Here is a 20,886-nt window from a genome sequence, read left to right on the forward strand (position 1 = left end):
CAGTACTTTGATGGCTTCCCCCAAGCCACACGCCCATGTCTAGGTCCACTTCCTGCTAACAGATTTCTCCTCTTGCCTGAACTGATCCTGCCGAGTCCCAGGATGGAATTACAAAGGACAATTTGATCCACAGGGCCAGCTGGCCATCACTGAGGTTTATTCTCTTCAAGAAAATATGTAAAGAAGTAGTTTTGTCCCAGCCACCCCATTCCATGTCAAGGTGCACAAAGATTTCATTCCCACTTCCTTCCCAATCATTCTAGGCCAGGCTAAGTGTCAAGAAAAGCCATCACCCAGAATGGGTATCATTTGTGATGAGTGGATTATATACCAAGCTCTGCATTAATTCTCACAAAAAAGCTACGAGACTGAGCTGTTCATGATCCTCTTTACTGTTTGAGAAATAGAAGTTCTTGGGAATGATATGGCCTGTGTGGTATCCCAAAGAAAATAGCAACTGTAGGATAAGACTAAACCTTCAATGAGTCCCAAGCCATGTCCTTGCCCTGGTCTTTGAGTTCCAGTCTGTGGGGACAGGTCTCTAAGAATGACCAGGTATTAAACTGGCTCAAAATTGCAAGGAAAGAGGGCTAAAAGGTAATTCAGACTCTAGCCACCCCCAACCCATGTTATACTCTCTATGTGTATATATATCAGATGATATTTCTGACTTTCGAAATTTGAACAAAAATTCCTACTATGAATGACTATTCTGCATGCCACTGAGTTGCTGGGTCTCAGCACGTAATCTGAGCTAGCCTTAGCTTACTTAACCCTTCCCTGTCTTACAAAACCCTTCCAAAACCTACCTATCTTATTCAAGACCAAGACCAGCTTCTTGTTGCCTTCTGCACGAAGGACAGTCTCCTCCATCTGGAAACACCGGCAGCCCAATGGGTCTCTAGCATCCAGGACTTCCAGAATCACATCAGAGTACTCTACCACCTGCAGGACAGAGAATACAGGGAAAGAATGTTGAGAACAGATGGGGTGGTAGTCACCAGTTCAGTTAGAAAAAAAACAGAAAGAAGAAATTGAAATAAACTGGAGTCCTCACCAAAAGGCTTTAAGAAATGGATACTTGTTACACAACTCAAGCATATAATGCCAGCAGTTGATGAAGCAGGATTGCAAGTTCAGGACAGGCTGGGATCTAGCAAGTTCTAGGTTAGCCTAGGCTAAAAAATAAGATCTTATCTAAAACAAAGAAAAGGGGGAAATGAATCCTCCTACCTTCCGGAATTCCTTATAATAGGCCTTCCTTGTGGCCTCATCATCCAACTGAGGAAACATATTTAATTCCTGCAAAACTTCTTCCTGTAAAAAAGAAAACAGCCTAGGGTAAACAGGGACAAGTAGGGAGGGAGAAGAAAGAAGCAAAGACTTTTGAAAACCACCGGAAGCTGGAGCACACAAGGGAGTCCCAGATCACCTAAAAGGAGCACTGATCAGGCCAACCATGGTTCACCCACTAAATGCACTTGCTGTGAAGTCTGAGGATGTGAGTTCAATCCCTGGAACCACAGTGGAAAGATAGAACTGACTCCATGTGAGCACCAGGCAGAGGCCTGCTTGGTCACAAGGGGGTTAAGCAGGAAACAAGAAGAAAGTGTGAAAAAACAATGCATGAGGCACATGGGACCAGGAAAGAAATCATTTACTCCAAGCCATTGAGGGCGTGGGAGCTGCAAGTGCATATTGTGTTTGTAAGACAACAGATGCCAGAAACAGAAAGAGACCCAGGAGAAAAGCGAGACACTCCTTTGTCTCTTAGTCCTCCTTTCCCATGCTCCTTCCTGCCACATGCCCCAGTCATACGTCTCCTGCTCCCTAGTCCCACTGCCACTCCATCTTTAGGCTCAAACTTGGGAGAGGCATTCTTCACATCTGTGGGCACATCTGTTGCAAAGGGCCCCTTCCTCCCTCTTCTCTTACCTCTCTCTCCCAGTTGGTGTCCTTCTCTGCACTCATCCCTTTCCTCTCCTGACCTTATACCCTTTCTTTTACTCTTTTCCTGTTCCTTGAAACAAAGTGTTACTATGTGGCTATTTCTTCCTTTACAGCAAAACAGCAAATCTACTTCAATCCCAGCCAGCAATAAAAACTGCTTTCTTACCTTTTGTTCAAACTCCTGCTGACGTTTCAGGACATCCTGACAATAGCTCTCCATGGTCCTGTGTCTTTGTCTCTCTTGCTCCCGAGCAACCTGCTGCTTCTCCCTCATCTCTTCAACCTACCAAACAAGCACACACTGTGACTGGATCTGGGTAGGTCTGTAGGACATAGGAGGGAAGAAGTGGGGATAGAAGGAAAGGGACAGATAAGAGAGCAAAAATGCCAGAGAAGAAAAATGAGACTAAGGGAAGGAGGGTGGCAGAGAAAAATTAAAAGAGCAGGGAATACACACAACTCTAAATCCAGCAACTTGAGAGGTTGAGGCAGGAGAATTGCCATTATCAGATCAAGGCCGGCCAGCCAGGACTACATAGTGAACTCTAGGCTACCAGGCCAGCCAGAGTACATAGCAAGACCCAATATCATCCAAGCAAGTCTAAAAATTAAAAGGGGAGGGGGCTAGCAAGGTGGCTCCATCGATAGAAAGGCTTGCCATTCAAGCCTGACAGTCTAAGTTTAATCCCTCGAATCTATACTGGAAGGAGGAAAGCAATTGCCACAGGTTGCCCTCTAACCTCTACATATGGACCATGGCACATTCAAGCTTGCATTTGCCCCCTTCCACCACCACCACCACAAATAAAAAAATACAGTGTATTTTAAAAATTACTAAAAGTCGGAGGGGAAACAGAAAGAGGTGATAACATTTGAAATATAAAGAAATAAACTATCCAATTAATTTTTTTTAAATTTTAAAAAATTACTAAAAGTGCTGAGTACTGGTTGTGCACACCTTTAATCCCAGCACTCCGGAGGCAGAGGCTGGTGGACCTCTATGAGCTCAAGACCAGACTTGAGTGATTTCCATGACTGCCAGGGCTGTTATACAAAAAGACTCAGTCTCGAAATAATAATTATTAAAAATTAAAAATAATAAAAGGACAAAAATAAAAAAGAGTACCTGAGAAACAGAGAGAGAAGCACTCTGAGAGGAAAACACTTAAGTCCAAACAAGAACAAGGTCATAGGATGTACCAGGCAGAAAGAGAGAGCTGCTAAACTGGCACATACCTGTAGCCACAGCTACTCAGAGTTTGAGATACGATTTCACACACCCAAACACTCAAGACCAGCTTGGGCAACAAAGCAAAATCCTGCCTAACAAAGGAAACATGAAGAAAGCAGCAAAAGACTTCAAAAGGCTAGTCACAGAGGAGAGAGCCATCCAGACACACAGAGGAGTGGGAAACTACAAAGACAACATGTGAGTACTCTAAGGAAAGCACGGTGGTGAATGTGAGACAGAAGGTGTAGAGGAGGCCAGCAGCAGAGGTTTTGGTGGATCAATGGGAACATAAGGCAGACAGCAACGAACTGGAAGGGCAAAACGAGGTGAGCAAATAGGAAAATTAAAACCAGTACCACGATGACCAGTCTCACTCTCCCTACCCTAACCATGAAGAGTATCAAGAACCCCTGCCCTTCCTCGGAATACTATGCAGACCTGAGATTCAAGCCAGACCATCACTCCCCAAAGACAAAAGGCTCACCCTTTTCTTCTTTAATTCGGCCTCCCGACTGGCATGGTCATTGCCATGAACAATCTGGGGAGCAGATGATGGTCTGGACGTTACTTTCTTCCCATTTTGCCTTGCGGGCTGGTTGCCAAGCAAGAAAAGAAAAAATAAACACAGTTATTGAATCCATGGAAACCACCTCCCACCCAGAGGAGCAGGGAAGATAGTCTGGATGAGGACTGAAATCTGCTTGTCTAGCTAGGGTGAGGCCCTTCTCTTCTAACCAGACAGGAACTGAGAGGAAAGTGATAGGGACAGGGGCAGTCAGGAAGGTTTTCCAAGACCAAAGAGAAACCTTTCTTGACAAACAGCTCCCAAAATGAGGTCTTGGGACCCAGGGCAACAAGCCCTGAGAACTGGTCAAAAATGCAAATTTCGGGGCTGAGGGTATGTGGCTCAGTGGTAGAACACTTGCCCAGTATGCTCAAGGCTCAGTATGGTTCAATACCCACCACTACAAAAGTACAGAGGGACGACAATAATCCCTTACATGTAAACCAAGCACACACAAAGCAGTATATGGCTTACACACACACACACACACACGCACACACACACACCTTCAGATATTCAGGTAACTTTCCTACAGCCAAAAGGAGTGAGAAAAAAAAAGTCAGCCAGATTTGTTCGTCCCTATGACAAGTCTCCCAATAACTAAGCTGACTCCCAACAATACACACACCTCATCTGAAGGTAAGGCCCACTTACCTTCTTACAGCCTTTAGAACCTTTACCTGGTTTTTTGTTTTCTGAAAAGACAGAAAGAGAATTGCAATCACCCACTACCCAATGTCTGTTAATGGTTTAATCAGAAAGCCAGGCCAACTAGGAAATTTAGAAGCCTCAGATGCCAAGTCTGTCTAGATCCAGCATAAGATGGAGCTGCAGATGGCAAAAACCACCACGTGTCAAGAGGAAGTAACTCGGTACAATATTTTGAGAATTATGTCAGTGTAAACTCCATAAATTCTTAATGAAATTCTCTCAAGTGACCTGAATGTGTGTTTGTTACTACCTCTCCTCAACATGCCCAAAGTCCTGCTTAGGAGGACTGTGAAACACGCCTTTGGGTATGTTCCTTGGGGTATCTCCAGAGAGGTTGGAGATAAAAACATCATCCCATGGACTAGAGTCCCAGACTGAATCAGAGGGTTAAAAAGACAGAAGGCAGCTGAGCACCAGCATTCATCTGTCTCCATTTCCTAAACACAGTGACCATATGACAGCTGCATCACGCTTTCCCCTCCATGACTTCTCTGCCACAGTGGAATTTCACCCATAAATAATGATTCAAAATAGAAGACAGTGGGGGGGGGTAGATTATTTGGAATAAAATTCCAAAGAAAAGAAATTATAAATGAGAATAAAACTAGAAAATGTAGAAACTAATCTTCAAAAACAAGAATTCTTGAAAAAGAAAAGGTACAAATAGAGAATCAAGTATTTGTTAATGACAGATTAAAATTCTTTACCTTGAAGATAAGTCTATGGTTTCAGAATGGAAAGGTACACAGAGCATCAATTAAAACATGGGTGCCTGGTTGGTCTTCTGGCCAAACTGACACAAGCTGGAGAAAAGGGAACTTCACCTGAGAAAATTTCTCTGTAAGACTGGCCCGTGGGGCATTTTCTTAGTGATTGATGGAAGAGGGTGCAGCCCATTGTAGGTGGTGCCATCCCTAGGCTGGTGGTCCAGGTTAGACACTCTAATGCCAGCCAAAGGAGGAGGATAAAGAAGCAGGTGCCCTTAGAACAGCTCTTTCAAAGAAGACTTTCTATATAGCTACTAGGAAACAACTGGGAACAAAAGCCCCTCAGAAGAGTGCGCCCTCTACTGAGGATGAAGAAACCTCATCGTGTTACAGGCCCTGTACTGTGGTGCTCTATGAAATCAGATACTAACAGAAGTCCAGTGAACTTCTGTTTTCAGCATCTGGTGCAAAAAACTGATCAGGACTTCAAGACAAATGTGCGCTTCCAGAGTGCAGCTATTGGTGTTTTGCAGGAGGCAAGAGAAGCCTTTTTGATCGGCTCTTTTTTTTTTTTTTTGTAAGTTCAAAATATCTCCTAGTAACTTTATTAAAAATATGAATGAAAATACATTCAGTTGAATAAGAATATACATTATGTAAAGTGTGTGCCATAAAATGTGGCAGATGTTAGGTGTCTAAGGAACCTTCATGCTGACTTCTGAATTGGCTGTACCAGATTACACTCCTACCAGCAGTGAATAAATGCTCACCTCTCCCCACATCCACACCACAATTTGTCACCATTATATTTGGAGGAGTTGGCCTTTATGAAGATACCAACCTATGTGCTAAACATGTAACAATTATTATCAAAAAATATACAGCCAGCATGCGGCATATTCGGAGTACATGCTTAAGAGTTCAATGTGAGGGGAAACATTTCATCTCAAAAAAATTCTCCTCTTCCTGTTATCAGTAGTTCTGAATGTTAGATTTGTTTTCCATAGGGTCAAAGGTCTATAAGTATATGATTGTGAGGGGAAACACAGGGGACAGAATCAAGTATTCTCAGTTTCTTTTTGTGTGTGAATTTTTTTAATATAAACAGAAGATGTAAAGCATTAATATAAGCAAAATGTTTCAGTGAACACATTTCAACAGCAACTTTAAAACAATTCTAAATAAACCTGTTAAATTTTTCTAGACAATGCCAGCATTTGGGTTTTTAAAAAAAAGTCAATGTCTTATTGATTGCAACCAAATAGTGTTTGTAGCATTTTTATCAGACAGTAGATTCTATTCATTCACTGTACTTTTCTGAGTTGTTCTACATGCAAGTATGTTGTCTGTCTTTTGTATTGTTTCTATATGTTTGCTGTTAAAATACATTAAACTACTTTTTTAAAGTTGGGTGGTTGTAGTCAATATCTTTGATCCCAGGACTCAGGAACACGTCAATAAACAGCACTCTTCCATGGCCTTTATTTAAGTTTTTGCCTCCAGGTCCACCTTGAATTCCTTCCTGACTTCCTTCAAAGATGGTCTGTGTGATTAGAACATGTAAACTGAAATATTGCATTTCTTCCAACATTTCATTTTGGTAATAGTGTTTTATCACAGCAATAAAAACCTAAGACAGTGGGCTCTGGGAATGTGTTCAGTAATGGATTAAATGTTCAGCATACAATGACCTGGGTTCTATCCCCAGTAGTGCCAAACTAAGAGAAAGTTTACCAACAACAAAATCCATCCTAGCATACCTGACAAAATTTCTGAACTCCATGAATAAAGAGAAAAGTTTAAGGCTGGGAACAATGGTACTCAGTAAACAGAGGCTGCCCGAACTCTGCAGATGGATCTCAGAGTTCACAGCCAGCCTGACATACACACACAGGGAGTTCTAGGACAACCAGGGCTACACAGAGAAGCCCCATCTCCAAAAGAAAGCCAGGCAATGATGCCTTTAATCCCAGCACTTGAGAGGTAGCAGCAAGTGGATCTCCAAGTTCTGACGCCAGCCTGGTCTACCAGACTAAGTTCCAGGGCAGCCAGGGCTACATGGAGAAACCCTATATAAAAAAAAAAAGGAAAGGGGGGAGGGAAGGAGAAGAGACAAAAAACTTTTACAAGTGTCCAAATCAAAGTTCCCAACAGAAGGAAGCAGACTCTGAATAGTTAACAGCAAGGCCACTATGGTTGGGATACCTCTTATCCAAAACAGTTTTCTTCAGAAGTGAGTCAGATTTTGATTTTCCTAGTTTGGAATATTTATATATAAACAATTGAATATCAAAGGGAAGAGCTGCGGATATAAGTCAGTTGATACAACACTTGCATAAAGCCCTGGGTGAAATGGAAACTTAAGGACTCTTTGGAAAGTCAGTTGTATTAGATGGTGTCTTAGTAGTCAGATCTAGTCTTTATAAGTTTTGTTGGTAACCATATTTTTTCATTCCCTGTAGATACATAAGCATAACCACATGCCCATCTTAAAACTCTTGCATGTTTCCACTCTAATGTCAACACATTCATACAGTATACTGTTGGCCTAGTTCCTCAGTGTTTTCGATAACCCAGTGTCTCTCGGCTGCAGCTGTTCCTTTTCACCAACATTAAGAAAATTGAGAGCTAACACCTGGGTTCTCTACCTAACACCACAAAAAACACCATGATGTTGCACATCTGTTATATCAGCCCTCGGGAGGTGTAGACAGAACCAGAAATCCCTCCTTGGCTATATAGTGAGTTCAAGGTCAGCCTGGGCAACTTAAAACATTGTCTCAAAAGAAAAAGAAAGAAATGTCTTGGGCTGGAGAGATGGCTCAGTGGTTAAGAGCACTGACTGGTCTTCCAGAGGTCCTAAGTTCAAATCCCAGCAACCACATGGTGGCTCACAACCATCTGTAATGGGATCTGATGCCCTCTTCTTGTGTGTCTGAAGACAGCTACAGTGTACTCATATAAATAAAATAAATAATTCTTTAAAAATAAAAGAATGAAATTATATTTAAAAAAAGAAATGTCTTGGGAGAATAGAGCTAAATTAAACTATGAGATTCATTTATGTTTCAGACTCAATGCAATTTTCAATAATTCTGTGTACATGACAAAATTTCCCAGTGTAAACCTTTTACCTGTGACATCATATGGGCACACAAAATGTTTCAAGGTTAAAGCATTAAATTAGGAAGTTCAGTTAAGTCCTGAAGAAAGGGGCTAATTACATTCCAACCAAGTTCTTCTATCTGATCACTTTTATGTAAAAATATTTCCTTCCTTGGAAAACTACTGCCAAAAAATAAAAATTAGGGACTTTTGTAGAAATGTATTCAACATGTTCAAGGTCCAAGTGAGGGTGGGGTAGGAAGAAGAGGAAAAGGGAGGAACAGGAGATAAAAAACAAAATTAAGTCTGAATAAAGGCTGCAAAGTAAACCAAACAAAACAGGGTTAAACTGGACATTGATAAAATTTTGGATTAATTGGTGACATGGCTGAGAACTCTAACTTAAAACCCAGGAAGAAAATCCTAAGGGACTAGCTCAGAACTAGGACATCAAACTCAACAAACTCCAAGAGTCAAGAAATGGGCACCAGGAAAAAAAAATCAACCACACAAAATATGCTACAAGTCTTACTCTGAATGAGTAGAAACAAAAGAGCTATTATTTAACTTGGGTAACGTGTTTGTTACCAGTTTAGCTAAAAGTAGGAAGTTAGAGGAAACAATATATAACCAGATGGTAGAAATCTGACCAGAATATTAGTTGCCATAGCAACAGTCTCATTATGTAGCCCAGACTAGTATTGAACTTGCAACAATCTTACTGCCTTGGATTCCCAAACGCTGTGAACACAGGTATGAGCTAGCAAACCCAACAATGTCCCCCACTTGAAAATAGCAACAAAATAGACCTCAAGTCTTTACTTCCAAAGTACTTTGTTGCAACTGAAAGGAAGGTGATAGCTAGAATGAACTAGGTCTCAGAACTTTTACAACCTCCACATCCCTGACTTCCTTGACAAAGGAGCCCTAGCACTGGATATAGACAAGCAGTGAAAGAAAAGACATCACTCAAAGGAAAGCACCCACTTCAAAGAGGAAAAGAAAGAGTAGGAGGACAAAAAGGGGAAAGGGGACAGAGTCAGTCACCACTCAGCACACAGGATCATCTGGTCACTCTGGCTTTACTAGTTTCCTCAGGAAAACATCTACCACTATGTAGCTGATAGATTGGCTCCTTACTCTGCCATAACGCCTACCTAGATATATGATTTTGAAAAACTGTTTTATTTTAGAGAGGTGAGTCTTACTATGTTGTCCAGATGGGTCTGAAACTCTGGCTCAAGCAATCCTGCTGCCTCAGTCTCCCCAGTAGCTGGAGATAGAGGTATACACCATCTAAATTTTAATTCCTGCATCTAATTTCTGGGCCTAAAATCATCAACTCTCACATCAGTATACACAGACTTGCCCCTTAATTGATCTCTCATCTCCCATATTCTCCCCACCCAAATGTCCCTGTATACCCACAGATGCACTGACTTCATCTGTCCCTTCCCTCCTCTTCCCTGGCATCTAACTTACCTTGGTGTCCTCTGGAACTCCGATATAAAGGTGATCCGCACTCTTAGATGCCTTTAGCCTCTCCTCAGAACAGCTGGCCAACCGCCCACCCTTAGTCTTGGCTCTCCCAGTAACAAAGGTTTACTTGTAAGATTTTTCAAAAGATGGATGTTCTTTCTGGAACATTAATCTTGAGCCCAGAAGGGATGGGAGGGATCCTCCTGAGTCACCATTGTCAGACTGGAACTATATCTCCCCCTCTTCTTAAAAAAGCAAAAAAGTACAACAAAATCCCTGCTGCTCTTCTGGGGTCCCTACCATTCTGCTGTGTCTATCACTGAAAAGTCACTTTTCCACATTTACTGAAGTTCGTGGCTCACAGCTTTGTTTTCCAACAAAGTTCAATCACCACCCACTTGGAGGACACCAGGTGGCCCTTCCAATAACCTAGGTTTCCCACTTCCTTGGTATCCTTACATCTAAAGATTTCCACTAACCACACTGCTACTCCTAGCCCTTTCAATACACCAACCCCAATCCCAATCCCTACCCCAACCTTTACACTTATCCTTACCTCTTACTTTACCCATACCCTACCCTAAACCAGACCCAACCTCAATTCCAATTGCAACACATACACCTACCACCTTTTCTACACCTACCCCTAAACCTACACTTCACCTACCCTTACCTGTATGCCTAACCCCAACCTAACCCCTACCCCTTCCCCATCCCTACTATTAACCTTAAACTTACATTTACACTTACCTTTACTCTCAGCTTACCCTTACCCCTACGGTTAACCATACCCTACCACTTTCCCTACAACAACACCAATTCCAAACACAAAACTGTCCCCTAACACTTCCCTTACACTTAGTATAACCTAACACTAACACTAACCCTTCCCTTTTCCCTAACCCTAATGCTAACCCTACCTATCTCTAATCCTTATCTTCACAATTACACTGACCCCTTACCTTACCCAACTATCACCCAACCATCCATTCATGACTAGACTAAAGGAGGCATCACGTGCAGTTTCCTGAACTTCTGAAAGTAGTCTCAGACACCTCTCTCCCATCTTCAAGTTTATGTACCTCCTAGATCCTCAAACCTTGTACTTATTCTTCACACATCCAGCTAGCTCCTTTCCCTCTGTTGTACAACCAGGATACCTTTACTAGTGCTTATTTATCAACGGGCCAGACAAGCAGGATGCCTCCAGATTAAAAACCTCTGCCACCAACACTTGCAATTATAAGTTTTGGGGTTTGGGACTTTTTGAGTTTTTTTTTTTTTGATAGGGTCTCACTGTTTATCCCAGACATACCTGAAACCCACAGCAGTTCTACTGATTTAGCATCTCAAGTGCTGAAATTACACGTCTTAACTTCCACATCCAGCTAATAATTTGCTTTCTTATTTTGCATGTGAATGTGGATATGAACCATGGACTGCTCATGTATGTTTGCATGTATGGGGCCCCAAGTAGGTATGGAGGTACATGTGCATGTATGTGGAGGCCCAAAGTTCACATCACATGTCTTCTTCAGTTCCTCTCCACTTTACTGGAGCAGGGCCTCTCAATTGAACCCAGAACTAACTGATGTGGCTATGGTTACCTAACCCCACGGACTGCTATCACTATCACTGCCTCTGTGAGGTACAGGGATAACAAGAGGCTACCATGCCTGCCCAGCTATTATGTGGGTCCTAGGGATTTGAACTCTAGTCCTCATGCTTACATGGAAGGCACTTTATCCACTAAGCTGAGTCCTCAACCCAGATTTTTTTCTTTTTTGAGAATTACTCAATATGCAACTCAAGTTGGCCTAAAATTTACAGTAATCCTGCCTCTGTCTTCAGCATGCTGGGATTATAAGTATGAATCACCATGCCTGGTTACTGTAAACTTTTTAAATTATAAAACGCTCTGCCTTTTAAATAACCAATGAAGACTATTCAACTAAAATTATCTGGGGATAAAGCTCAGCTATAGATCACTTGCCTAGTTCACACAAGGTCCCCGATTTTGATGCCCAGAACTACAGAAAATGTATCTACTCTTTAAAACTCCCCCAGCAGGGTGTGGTAGCCCATGCCTGTAATCTCAGCCCTTGGGAGGCAGAGGTAGGAAAATTGCTGCAAGTTTGAGTCTATTTACATACTGTGTTGAGACTGCCTGGGCGCTACCTCAATGAAAACAGTAAGAAATTAAAAAATGAGAGAGAGGAAAGACACAAGTTCTGAAGGCTGAAAGAAAAACAAGTCATCCACTGGGTCTGATTCAGTTAAGAAATGTCTAACATTCAGAAATCGGGCAATGTGCTGACAGCATCTTTTAGGGGGCTAAATTCCAAGGAGCAAGAGTCTGGATGTTGGCAGAGTATTTTGAAACAAGTTCTTGCTATATAATCTAAGTTGGCTGCAATTTCTTATGTAGTTAAGACTTGTAACAATTCTCCTACTTATGTCTTCTGAGTGTTAGGAATATATATATATATATAGAGAGAGAGAGAGAGAGAGAGAGAGACAGAGAGACAGAGAGACAGAGAGAGAGAGACAGAGAGAGAGAGACAGAGAGAGACAGAGACAGAGAGAGAGACAGAGAGAGATATTTCTCTGTATAGTCCTAGCTGTTCTGGAATTCACTCTGTGGACCACCAGGCTGGCCTTGAACTCAGAGTTGCCTGGCTCTGCCTCTTGAGTGCTGGGATTAAAGGTGTGTACTACTACACCTGTCTCATAATTTCTACTCCAATACTTATAGCACAGTTAGCTCTCTATATATAGGTGATAAATCCATTGACTCAACTAACTGTGAAACAGTAACTACATCCAAGGGCCAGCAAGATGGCTCAGTGGGTAAAGGAACTTGCCTCTAAACCCTGATGATCTGAGTTTGTTCCTTGGGGTCCACAAGGTCACTCTTGAAAGCTGTCCTCTGACCTTCACATGTATACCATGGCACAAACATTCATAAATTAATGTAATTAAAAAAAACCTGGGGTTGGGGATTTAGCTCAGTGGTAGAGCACTTGCCTAAGAAGCACAAGGCCCTGGGTTCGGTCCCCAGCTCTGAAAAAAAGAACCAAAAAAAAAAAAAAAACCTATCTATACCGGATATTATTCGTCACCATTCCCTAAACATGTCTAACTACCATTTACTTGTACTTCACACTGTATCAAATTATTACAAAGGAATCTAGAAATATAGAGGAAAATGTGTATAAGCTAGATGACAATACTTCTGTTTTACAGAAGAGACTTGAATGCTCACTGATTTTATATCTGCCAGAGGTCTTTTTTTTTTCTTTTTTTCAGAGCTGGGGACCGAACCCAGGGCCTTGCTCTACCGCTGAGCTAAATCCCCATCCCCGTGCCAGAGGTCTTGAAAAGAGTCTCCAATGGAAATGCAGAAATGGATATAGTTACAAAAGTGCTTTCATAGTGCTAGGCACTGTTCTAACCATTTTGTCTGTTTACATTCATTAATTCTTTATCATTCCAGATACTCAGGAGACAAGGGTGAAAGGATGGCTTGTGCTCAGCCATTTGAAGGCCAGCGTGAGAAATATTGTAAGACACGATATCAAAAATCTCTCCTGGGCCCAGTGAGATGGTTGAGTGGGTAAACAGATACCTGTCATCAAGCTTAACAACCTGAGTTCAATCCCCTTGGCCCGGCACACATGGTAGAAGGAGAGAACTGATTACCACAAGTTGTCACTGACCTCCACATATGTACCATACCACACAAGTGCACACACATATACATACACGCATACATAACTATACTGGGCATGGTTTCAAAAGCCTTTAACCCTAGGCCTAAGGAGATGGAAACAGGAGGATCCTGTTCAATGTCCTCTTCAACTACATAGTGACTTCGAGGCCAGCTTGAACTACATGAAACATTGACTCAAAAATAAATTCCTCTTGACAGGTGTAGTACCTCCTGACAGCTGTAAAGCCAGCAATTCAGGGATGGAGTCAGGCAGAAGGATGACAAGTTCAAAGCTAGCACAGGTTACCTGGAAAGACTCTCTGTCAAAACAACAGAAATCAACAAAACAAACAAAAACAACAAAAATCCTCAAAATACAAATTGGTGGACATTATAATTAATCACCTCTGTGTTGTAAGTAAGGAAAATGGAGTTAAGGAATTAAATGACTTGGCCAAGGCTACACAGCTAATTTAAAAAGGGGGGCAAGATGAAATCAATGTGGCTCCAACATAGAACCGGTGCAACTTACAGGATCAACTGAAAGGTCTAAGTTATAAAGACAGATGTTAGGGCCTACTATGCAGCATCTCATGATATTAACTGCTGTTTACCTCAGATTCAGTCACTTAACCTTGCTGGTCTCCATTTTCCCATTTATAAAACAAAAATGGAAGCAAGAACTACAAGGAATTACAAGAATACAAAAGATATCGTATGTAAAAGATCCAGACTGAGAGCAGAAACGTACTGAGGAATTTTGAAATTGTGAGCCGAGCACAGTAATAATACTTCTACAATCCCAATACTTGAGAGGCTGAAACAGGACGATAAGACAGTTTGAGGCCATAAGTGCTTTGAGGCTAGCCTCAAAGGAACGCAACGACATGTGGAGGAACATGCCTATAATCCCAGCACTCAGAGGCAGAGACAGAGGCAGACAGGTGGATCTCTGTGCGTTTAAGGCCCACCTTGCCTACATATCGAGTTCCAGGACAGCCAGGGCCACACAATGAGCCTGTATTGGGGGAAAAAAAGTTCAAGACCAGCCTCAGCTACACAGCAAGTTCAAGGCCAACCTCCCATAAATAAATAAACAAGACAGCAAAGTTGTTATGAAAAAATACTATGACTATTAAATGTCTAGGATTTGGAGAGGGCAATAGAAGAAACTCACTGTGTCTAAGCTTCATCATGATGATCAGAGAAGCTCGAAAAGAGATGTTCAAATGTGCCCGCTTCTTCCTGTTGAAACAGAAGCAAGAATTTGAAGATAGATCCAGGAACCACAATTCTCCTTTAAGCCCCCTAAAGGCAAAATAAAATGTCACAGAACGTGATCAGGAAGCCCTAAACAATTGGGAAATTAGGAGAATGGGATATTCTGGATCTAGGGCCTGATATGGCTTAGCAGGTGCAAGGGAAAAAAGTATTTTATCGCTCAAAGAAAAACTAGATCAGAACCTCTCTTCCTGGAGTCCACACCTCCAGTACAATTAATGGGTACTTGTAGCATCATATCCCAGGTAAAAGACTAGTGCTAAACGCTTCCACACTGGGAAGAACAGATGACACGTTCCTTCATGAAGTGGAGTGATAGTGCATTTCTTTTGAAGGGGCTTCTGCATGTCATCTACCCTTCGAGAGGGGGAAGGGAACAAAGCCCAGGAGTCAACCCTGGAGAAATAGGTTCTCAGAATTCTTACTTATGGCTGCATAGACTGAATCAATGATCAATGTCAGAAGGTGGATATCTCACCTGCATATGTGGCTAGGGTCTACACCCTGGCAAGAGGAGGAAGGATTTGTCATTTGTCCCTCTGTTCTTGGGTCACTGACTAAAGAAACAATGGCTATGTCTCTATGTGTGCCTCTGCTACATGGGAGAACCCTAGTCCAGTCAATTCTTAATTGTTGGGGAAGGTGGGGCCTAGGTCTCTTTACTCCTCTGTCAATGAGGGGCAAGGCTGCTATGTTTATTTCCATGATGTAGTATGAAGTGCATAGGTTTGAATGAGTAGGGTCCACACACTTCTGCCTGATGGAACCTAGTCTGAATCCTTCCACAGGTGGTGGAGTGGAATGGTGTGTGTAGATTTCATGTGTGTTGAAGTCACAGCACATTAGTATTGAAGGGCACAGGGCCTCTGGCTCTCTGTGAATGGGGAGGCATAAGACCATGCAATGATAAACTCAATGAATTTGCTCCTCTCTTGGGAAGTATGCATCTATCATTTTACCTTAGGTGAGAAGAAATATTCCTGGCAGTTGTGATGGATTCTTTTAATCCCAGCACTCAGGAAGCAAAGGCTAGCAGATCTCTATGAGTTCGAGGTCAGCCTAGTCTACAGAACGAGTTCTAGGACAGCCAGGGCTACACAAACATATACACACACCCCCATACACACACACAAAACCTGTCTCAGAAAACAAAACAAAACCAAAAACGACAATAAGAAAAAAAAATTTAAGGGGCTGGAGAGATGGCTCAGTGGTTAAGAGAACTGGCTCTTCTTCCAGAGATCCTGAGTTCAATTCCCAGCAACCACATAGCCAGCCATCTATAATGGAATCCCATGTCCTCTTCTGTCATGGTGCACATGTAAATAAATAGAGCATTCATATACATAAGTAAAATACATTTTTTAAAAGGAGAGAAAAATCTGAGCTCCTATACTATGGATAAGGAGAGATTTCAAATGCACTGCATTGTAGAATGATCAGTAATATCACTGGCTTTCTGGCCTTAATGGGAGGAGGTCATCTGCATCTCTACTGCTCAGATGCCCCTCTCTTGGTCAATCTGGTGGTTATAAGCCATTTGGAGTGTGGGGGTCTGTCTTTACCTCATAGGGGAAGAAAATAAACCTGAGTTGCTCTACCCTGAGGTCTCCTTGAGAGTCATAACATGCTCTCGATAAACTAAAGTCTGTTCCCATGTACTATAAGCCAATTTGGGTGGGTCTTTACTAAATCAGAAATACAGCAATTCTTTATGGGGTAGATAAGGGGTCGAATTTTCCACAATGAAGAGTCTCCAGTGCAGGGAGAGGGGTAACTCTGTGTAGTTGCCCATAAGTCTCTGTCTCCGATGATTTTGAGAACTGATATTCAGGCTAATGGTGTCGACTGGTTACTCTGCTAGAAGGGTAGACATGGGAAGGGCAGGTCTCTAGTTAGGAGCTCTCTTCCTCTAGATATTACACATTTTTGAGCTCCCCTATAGCAGTATGGAGATGGACAAGCCCCGTTGAAGACCTATGCCTTAATAAGCCAGAAGTCTGCCTCTCAGTCTTGTATTAGAAATTATTTTCTTATAAAGCAGGGATGATATCATCCACCATTTCATGGGTTGACACCCTCCTCCATTACGCAGTGAAAATATAAACGTAATAGACATTCTCACACATGGAAGGGGGCGTCTATCTACATGGGAGAAATGGCAGTAATGCGAAATGACGCCCAAATATACTGAAAGGCGGAAGGCAACCGACATTTTGTCTCATACGCATGTCCTGTGCCTCTCTACATATCCAGGGTGCACCTTTAAAGCCTCTCTCTGAGGCCGCCAGAATGCAGTTCAGCGCATCGCCACGTGTGGAGCTATTCATATCGCTCTGCCAAGGTTTTCCACCCCACAAGCGAGCCAGCTTTTCACCTCTCTAGTCCAGGATGGCGAGCATCTCTGGTTTCACCTTTGAAAAAACAATCCTTACTGTATTGCTGGCCTGGTGAGCACTCAGCACGAAAAAAAAGAGAGTAGTCTCTTACCTACACTTCCGGCAGGGACCTCGGAGAGCAGCTAGAAGTACAACGTCGCGGGTTGAGGAGCGCGCAGCTAGGCTCCGCCCAGACTTCCGGATCCCAGCCCAGCTCTTTGCTCCGCCTGATTTGCGTGATACGCAAGGACGGAGATAATTGCAGCGCCGCGCAGTCCTGCCCCTGCTCCCACGCTGGCCCCGCCTCCTGGCTGCCCGCGGGCAAAGAAATAGCGAAGAGGGGCGCGGGAGCCCGGCGATGGAGGGGGTGGTGTGCGTGTGCTTGTGTGTGTGCGCTTGTGTATACTCATGTGGCCACAAAAACTATTTGTAAGACGAACTCTTTTGTGAGGCCTCCTGGCTAGGGTTAAAGATGTATCTTCTCTAGTCTCAGTCACCAAAGGAATCACTGGCGGCCTTAGATGAGGGTAGGGGGCAATGGTTTGTCCTCCTGGAAGATGGCGACAGGCCGGGTGCGAGAAGATGGCCGCCGGGATCACGTGTCTGTTTGGCTGCGTATATCCCACCTGAAGTGAGTTAGCTGTTTTCAGCAGCCTTCCAGTTTCACAGGGCCCTAATGCTTAGGAAAGCTGAGCCGGGAGCAGGAACAGAAACTCTTGGTCATTGTCACTCGCCGGTTTATCCTCTTCTCCCTCATGTGTGATTCCTGTGTTTGCAAAAAATAAACCTATCCCTAAAGCGAGGGTAGGTAAGGATGTCTTTAAAAACCATTTCAAGAAACTCCTGACTTGGCTGGGGAGTGAGATAACCCTCTGGAAAACGTAACTATTAATTTAAATCCTTCCTGATCATTTACTTCCCGTCCTTTCCCCCTCCTCAAGTCTAAACGTAAGGGTGGGGTTGGGCTAGGTGAGGCAAGAACCCAGAACCTGTGTTTCTTCACGTGCAACCCATCACCGCGGAAAATAAGCCCTTTTGCTCTCCTTCCCCTTATAGTATAGGATTCGCTGCTACCTTTCTCTCTAAACACCAGACCCTTCTGGACCCCCAAAGTAGCCATAGTATTTACAGGTTCTATTTCCCTAAAGCCTAACTTTTGTCACTCTATGAAATTTCTAATACAATCGTTTTTTCTCTCTCCCAGTTGAGTAACAATCATAGCATTCTTTGGGGTTTATCACAATATACTACACTGTAGTAATTTTTCTTAGTTTTTTTTAAATAGATTTGTTCTAGTTTGTGTGTGTGTTTTGCTTTTATGTATGTATGTGCATAACATATACGGCTGATGCATGTGGAGATCAGAAGAAAGCTTTCGGGCCCCTGAATCTGGAGTCGCAAATGGTTGTGAGACACCATGTAAATGCTTGCAGTCAAACTCAGGTCCTCTGCAAGAGCAACAAGCACTCCTCACTGATGAGCCATCTCTCCAGTCCTTGTACAATATAGTTCTTAATGTGGTTTCATCACCACAGGAGAGAGGACTCCTCAGAGAAAGGACAGTTCATCTTTGAACTCTCAAAGAGACCCAGTACAACACTGGCTTCAAGCAAATTTGTTAACTGAAATTAAGAGCTGCACCACAAATCAATGAGTATGGAAGGGTTTAGTAGATAGCATTGGAAAAATTGGATCAGATTAAGGAGAAATATTAATGCCAGGTATGGCAGTACATACCTGTCATCCCCAGACTACAGAGTCTGAGGTAGGAGGATCCAGAATTCAAGGTCAGCCTGGTTTGCACAGCCAGGGTGATTTAAAAAGGAAATTCATGATTTTGAGACAGAAAGTCTTCTAACCCAGGATGGTCTCAGAATGTCTGTGTAGCAGGGATGGCCTTGAACTTCCTGATCCTTCTCTGGGTTATAAAATTAAAACGCGTACCACCACGCCCAATTTAAATGTGTGCCCTGCAGTGGATCCAACCCAATGCCTCTGGCATGTTATGCAAGCACTGTAGCATCTGAGCTACATACCTAGTTCAATCCAGTGTCTTAAATGATTATCTCCAGGAAGAACAGGAGTACAGAGTACACATAGAGGAAAGGGAGTTTATGATAAACCAAACCTGTAAAGTAATACAAGCTCGAAAAACACAGAAACAGAAGGATAAAATTTGCAAATAATCTCGTTGTTTTCCATTAGTTCTCAAAATGTGGTGCTTGTACTACCAGAGGACATGATCATTCAGTAACTTGGAAATGCAAATTCGTGCATCAAACCTAATTTTCTCAACTAAAACTCTGGCTGTTGACAACACCAAGGTTATTTGATAAAGCATCCAGGAATCATCATTTTAAACATACCAAAAAAATGTGTGTGTGTGTGTGTGTGTGTGTGTGTATTACACTTATATTGTATAGATAGTTTATATATCTTACAACATATAATACATATATAATATTTATTGTATGTTAAAGGAAATTAAACCACTTGAGCTCACTGCTTCCCACAAAACCCATAGCTTAACAAAACCCCAGTACCATGCATGAGAAACCTCCTTTCCAGTGATTGGTCAGGATAGTCCAAGTGACTCTGAAAGCAATATAGATTATTGATGTAGCTCTTGGTTGCCTCTCAAGAGCTTGAGGTTCAGCTCCTGTTGGTAAAGACACTGTACACTTAAGACAAAGTCATATGATTTGAGCTGGGTCTAGCCTGAAAGCCTGTTTCCTATGATCTGACTTCCATGCTTCCAAAAAAATACTATACAAGCTACCAAGGGAGGGGGGCAGTTAAACAGTTCTACTCAGCTGCAACATGTATGAGCCACTGGTAAAATAATTACCAGTATTTTATTTATTTTATGTGTATGGGTGTTTAGCCTTTGTGTATGCCTGTGCACCATGTGCATGCCTGCTACCTAGAAAGGTCAGAAGACGGTGTCTGATCCCCTGGATCTGGAGTTACCATTGTGAACAACCTTGCAAGTGCTAGGAATCGAACCCCAATCCCAAAAAGCTATCAGTGCTCTTAACCAGTGAGCTAAATCTGCAGCCCCTATGTAGTACGTTTTAGTACTAAGTTTGAATTTTGAGCTTAATGTATATTTACAAGCATTCCACCGCTGGGTCAAACTCACCCCTAGCCCTGCAGTCTGAGCTACAGAATGAGTTCAAGATCAGCCTGGGCAACTGAATGAGACCCTGTCTCAAATTTTAAAAAGTCGAAAAGGAGGCTAATGACGTAGCTCAGTAAGAGATCACTTGTCTAGCATGGGCAAGGCACCTAGATTTCAATCCCTAAGACTACAGAAAAGAGAGCACATGTCTAGCATGGGCAAGGCACCTAGATTTCAATCCCTAAGACTACAGAAAAACCACAATAATAATGCACTTAAATATGGTCTAGGACTGGGGCTGTAACTCAGTGGCAGAATATTTTACTAGCATGCACAAGGCCCTAAATTCCATCCCCAATGCTGCCAAAAAAGTTAATGCAAATTAATGTATATATCTAGTGCATGAATAGATCTTCTGTATACAAATATGTGCATGTCACATTCTCAAATTAGCCAATTATCCTCAAAATGTTTTAAAAGCTACTTCTATTTTTTGATCCCAGCATCTCATCAGCATGCATGCATTACACCCAACCTGTTTTAATGTACAAATGGACTTGTACATTTTGTCATGAGTTGTCTGTTTCTCTTTTAATTTTTGTACCTCTTCTGTATTTTGTGAGTTTCAAGTAATATTTTTGAGACA

General features: G+C 42.4%; 1 protein-coding gene across 1 annotated transcript in view; it reads right to left on the reverse strand.

Moving 5' to 3' along the window:
• The window catches only part of Gnl3l (G protein nucleolar 3 like), a 32,802-nt gene extending 15,554 nt beyond the window's left edge, over positions 1–17,248 (reverse strand). Inside the window, 7 exon segments of the mRNA NM_001081958.1 lie at positions 810–945; positions 1,234–1,317; positions 2,117–2,233; positions 3,666–3,773; positions 4,401–4,441; positions 14,638–14,705; positions 17,232–17,248. Of these exon segments, the coding sequence (NP_001075427.1) occupies positions 810–945; positions 1,234–1,317; positions 2,117–2,233; positions 3,666–3,773; positions 4,401–4,441; positions 14,638–14,656 (505 nt within the window). The 5' untranslated portion in view covers positions 14,657–14,705; positions 17,232–17,248.
• Positions 17,249–20,886: the final 3,638 nt, after the last annotated feature.

The sequence above is a fragment of the Rattus norvegicus genome, chromosome X, assembly GCF_021556685.1.
Source record: "Rattus norvegicus strain SHRSP/BbbUtx chromosome X, alternate assembly SHRSP_T2T, whole genome shotgun sequence".
NCBI classification, from domain to species: Eukaryota; Metazoa; Chordata; class Mammalia; order Rodentia; family Muridae; genus Rattus; species Rattus norvegicus.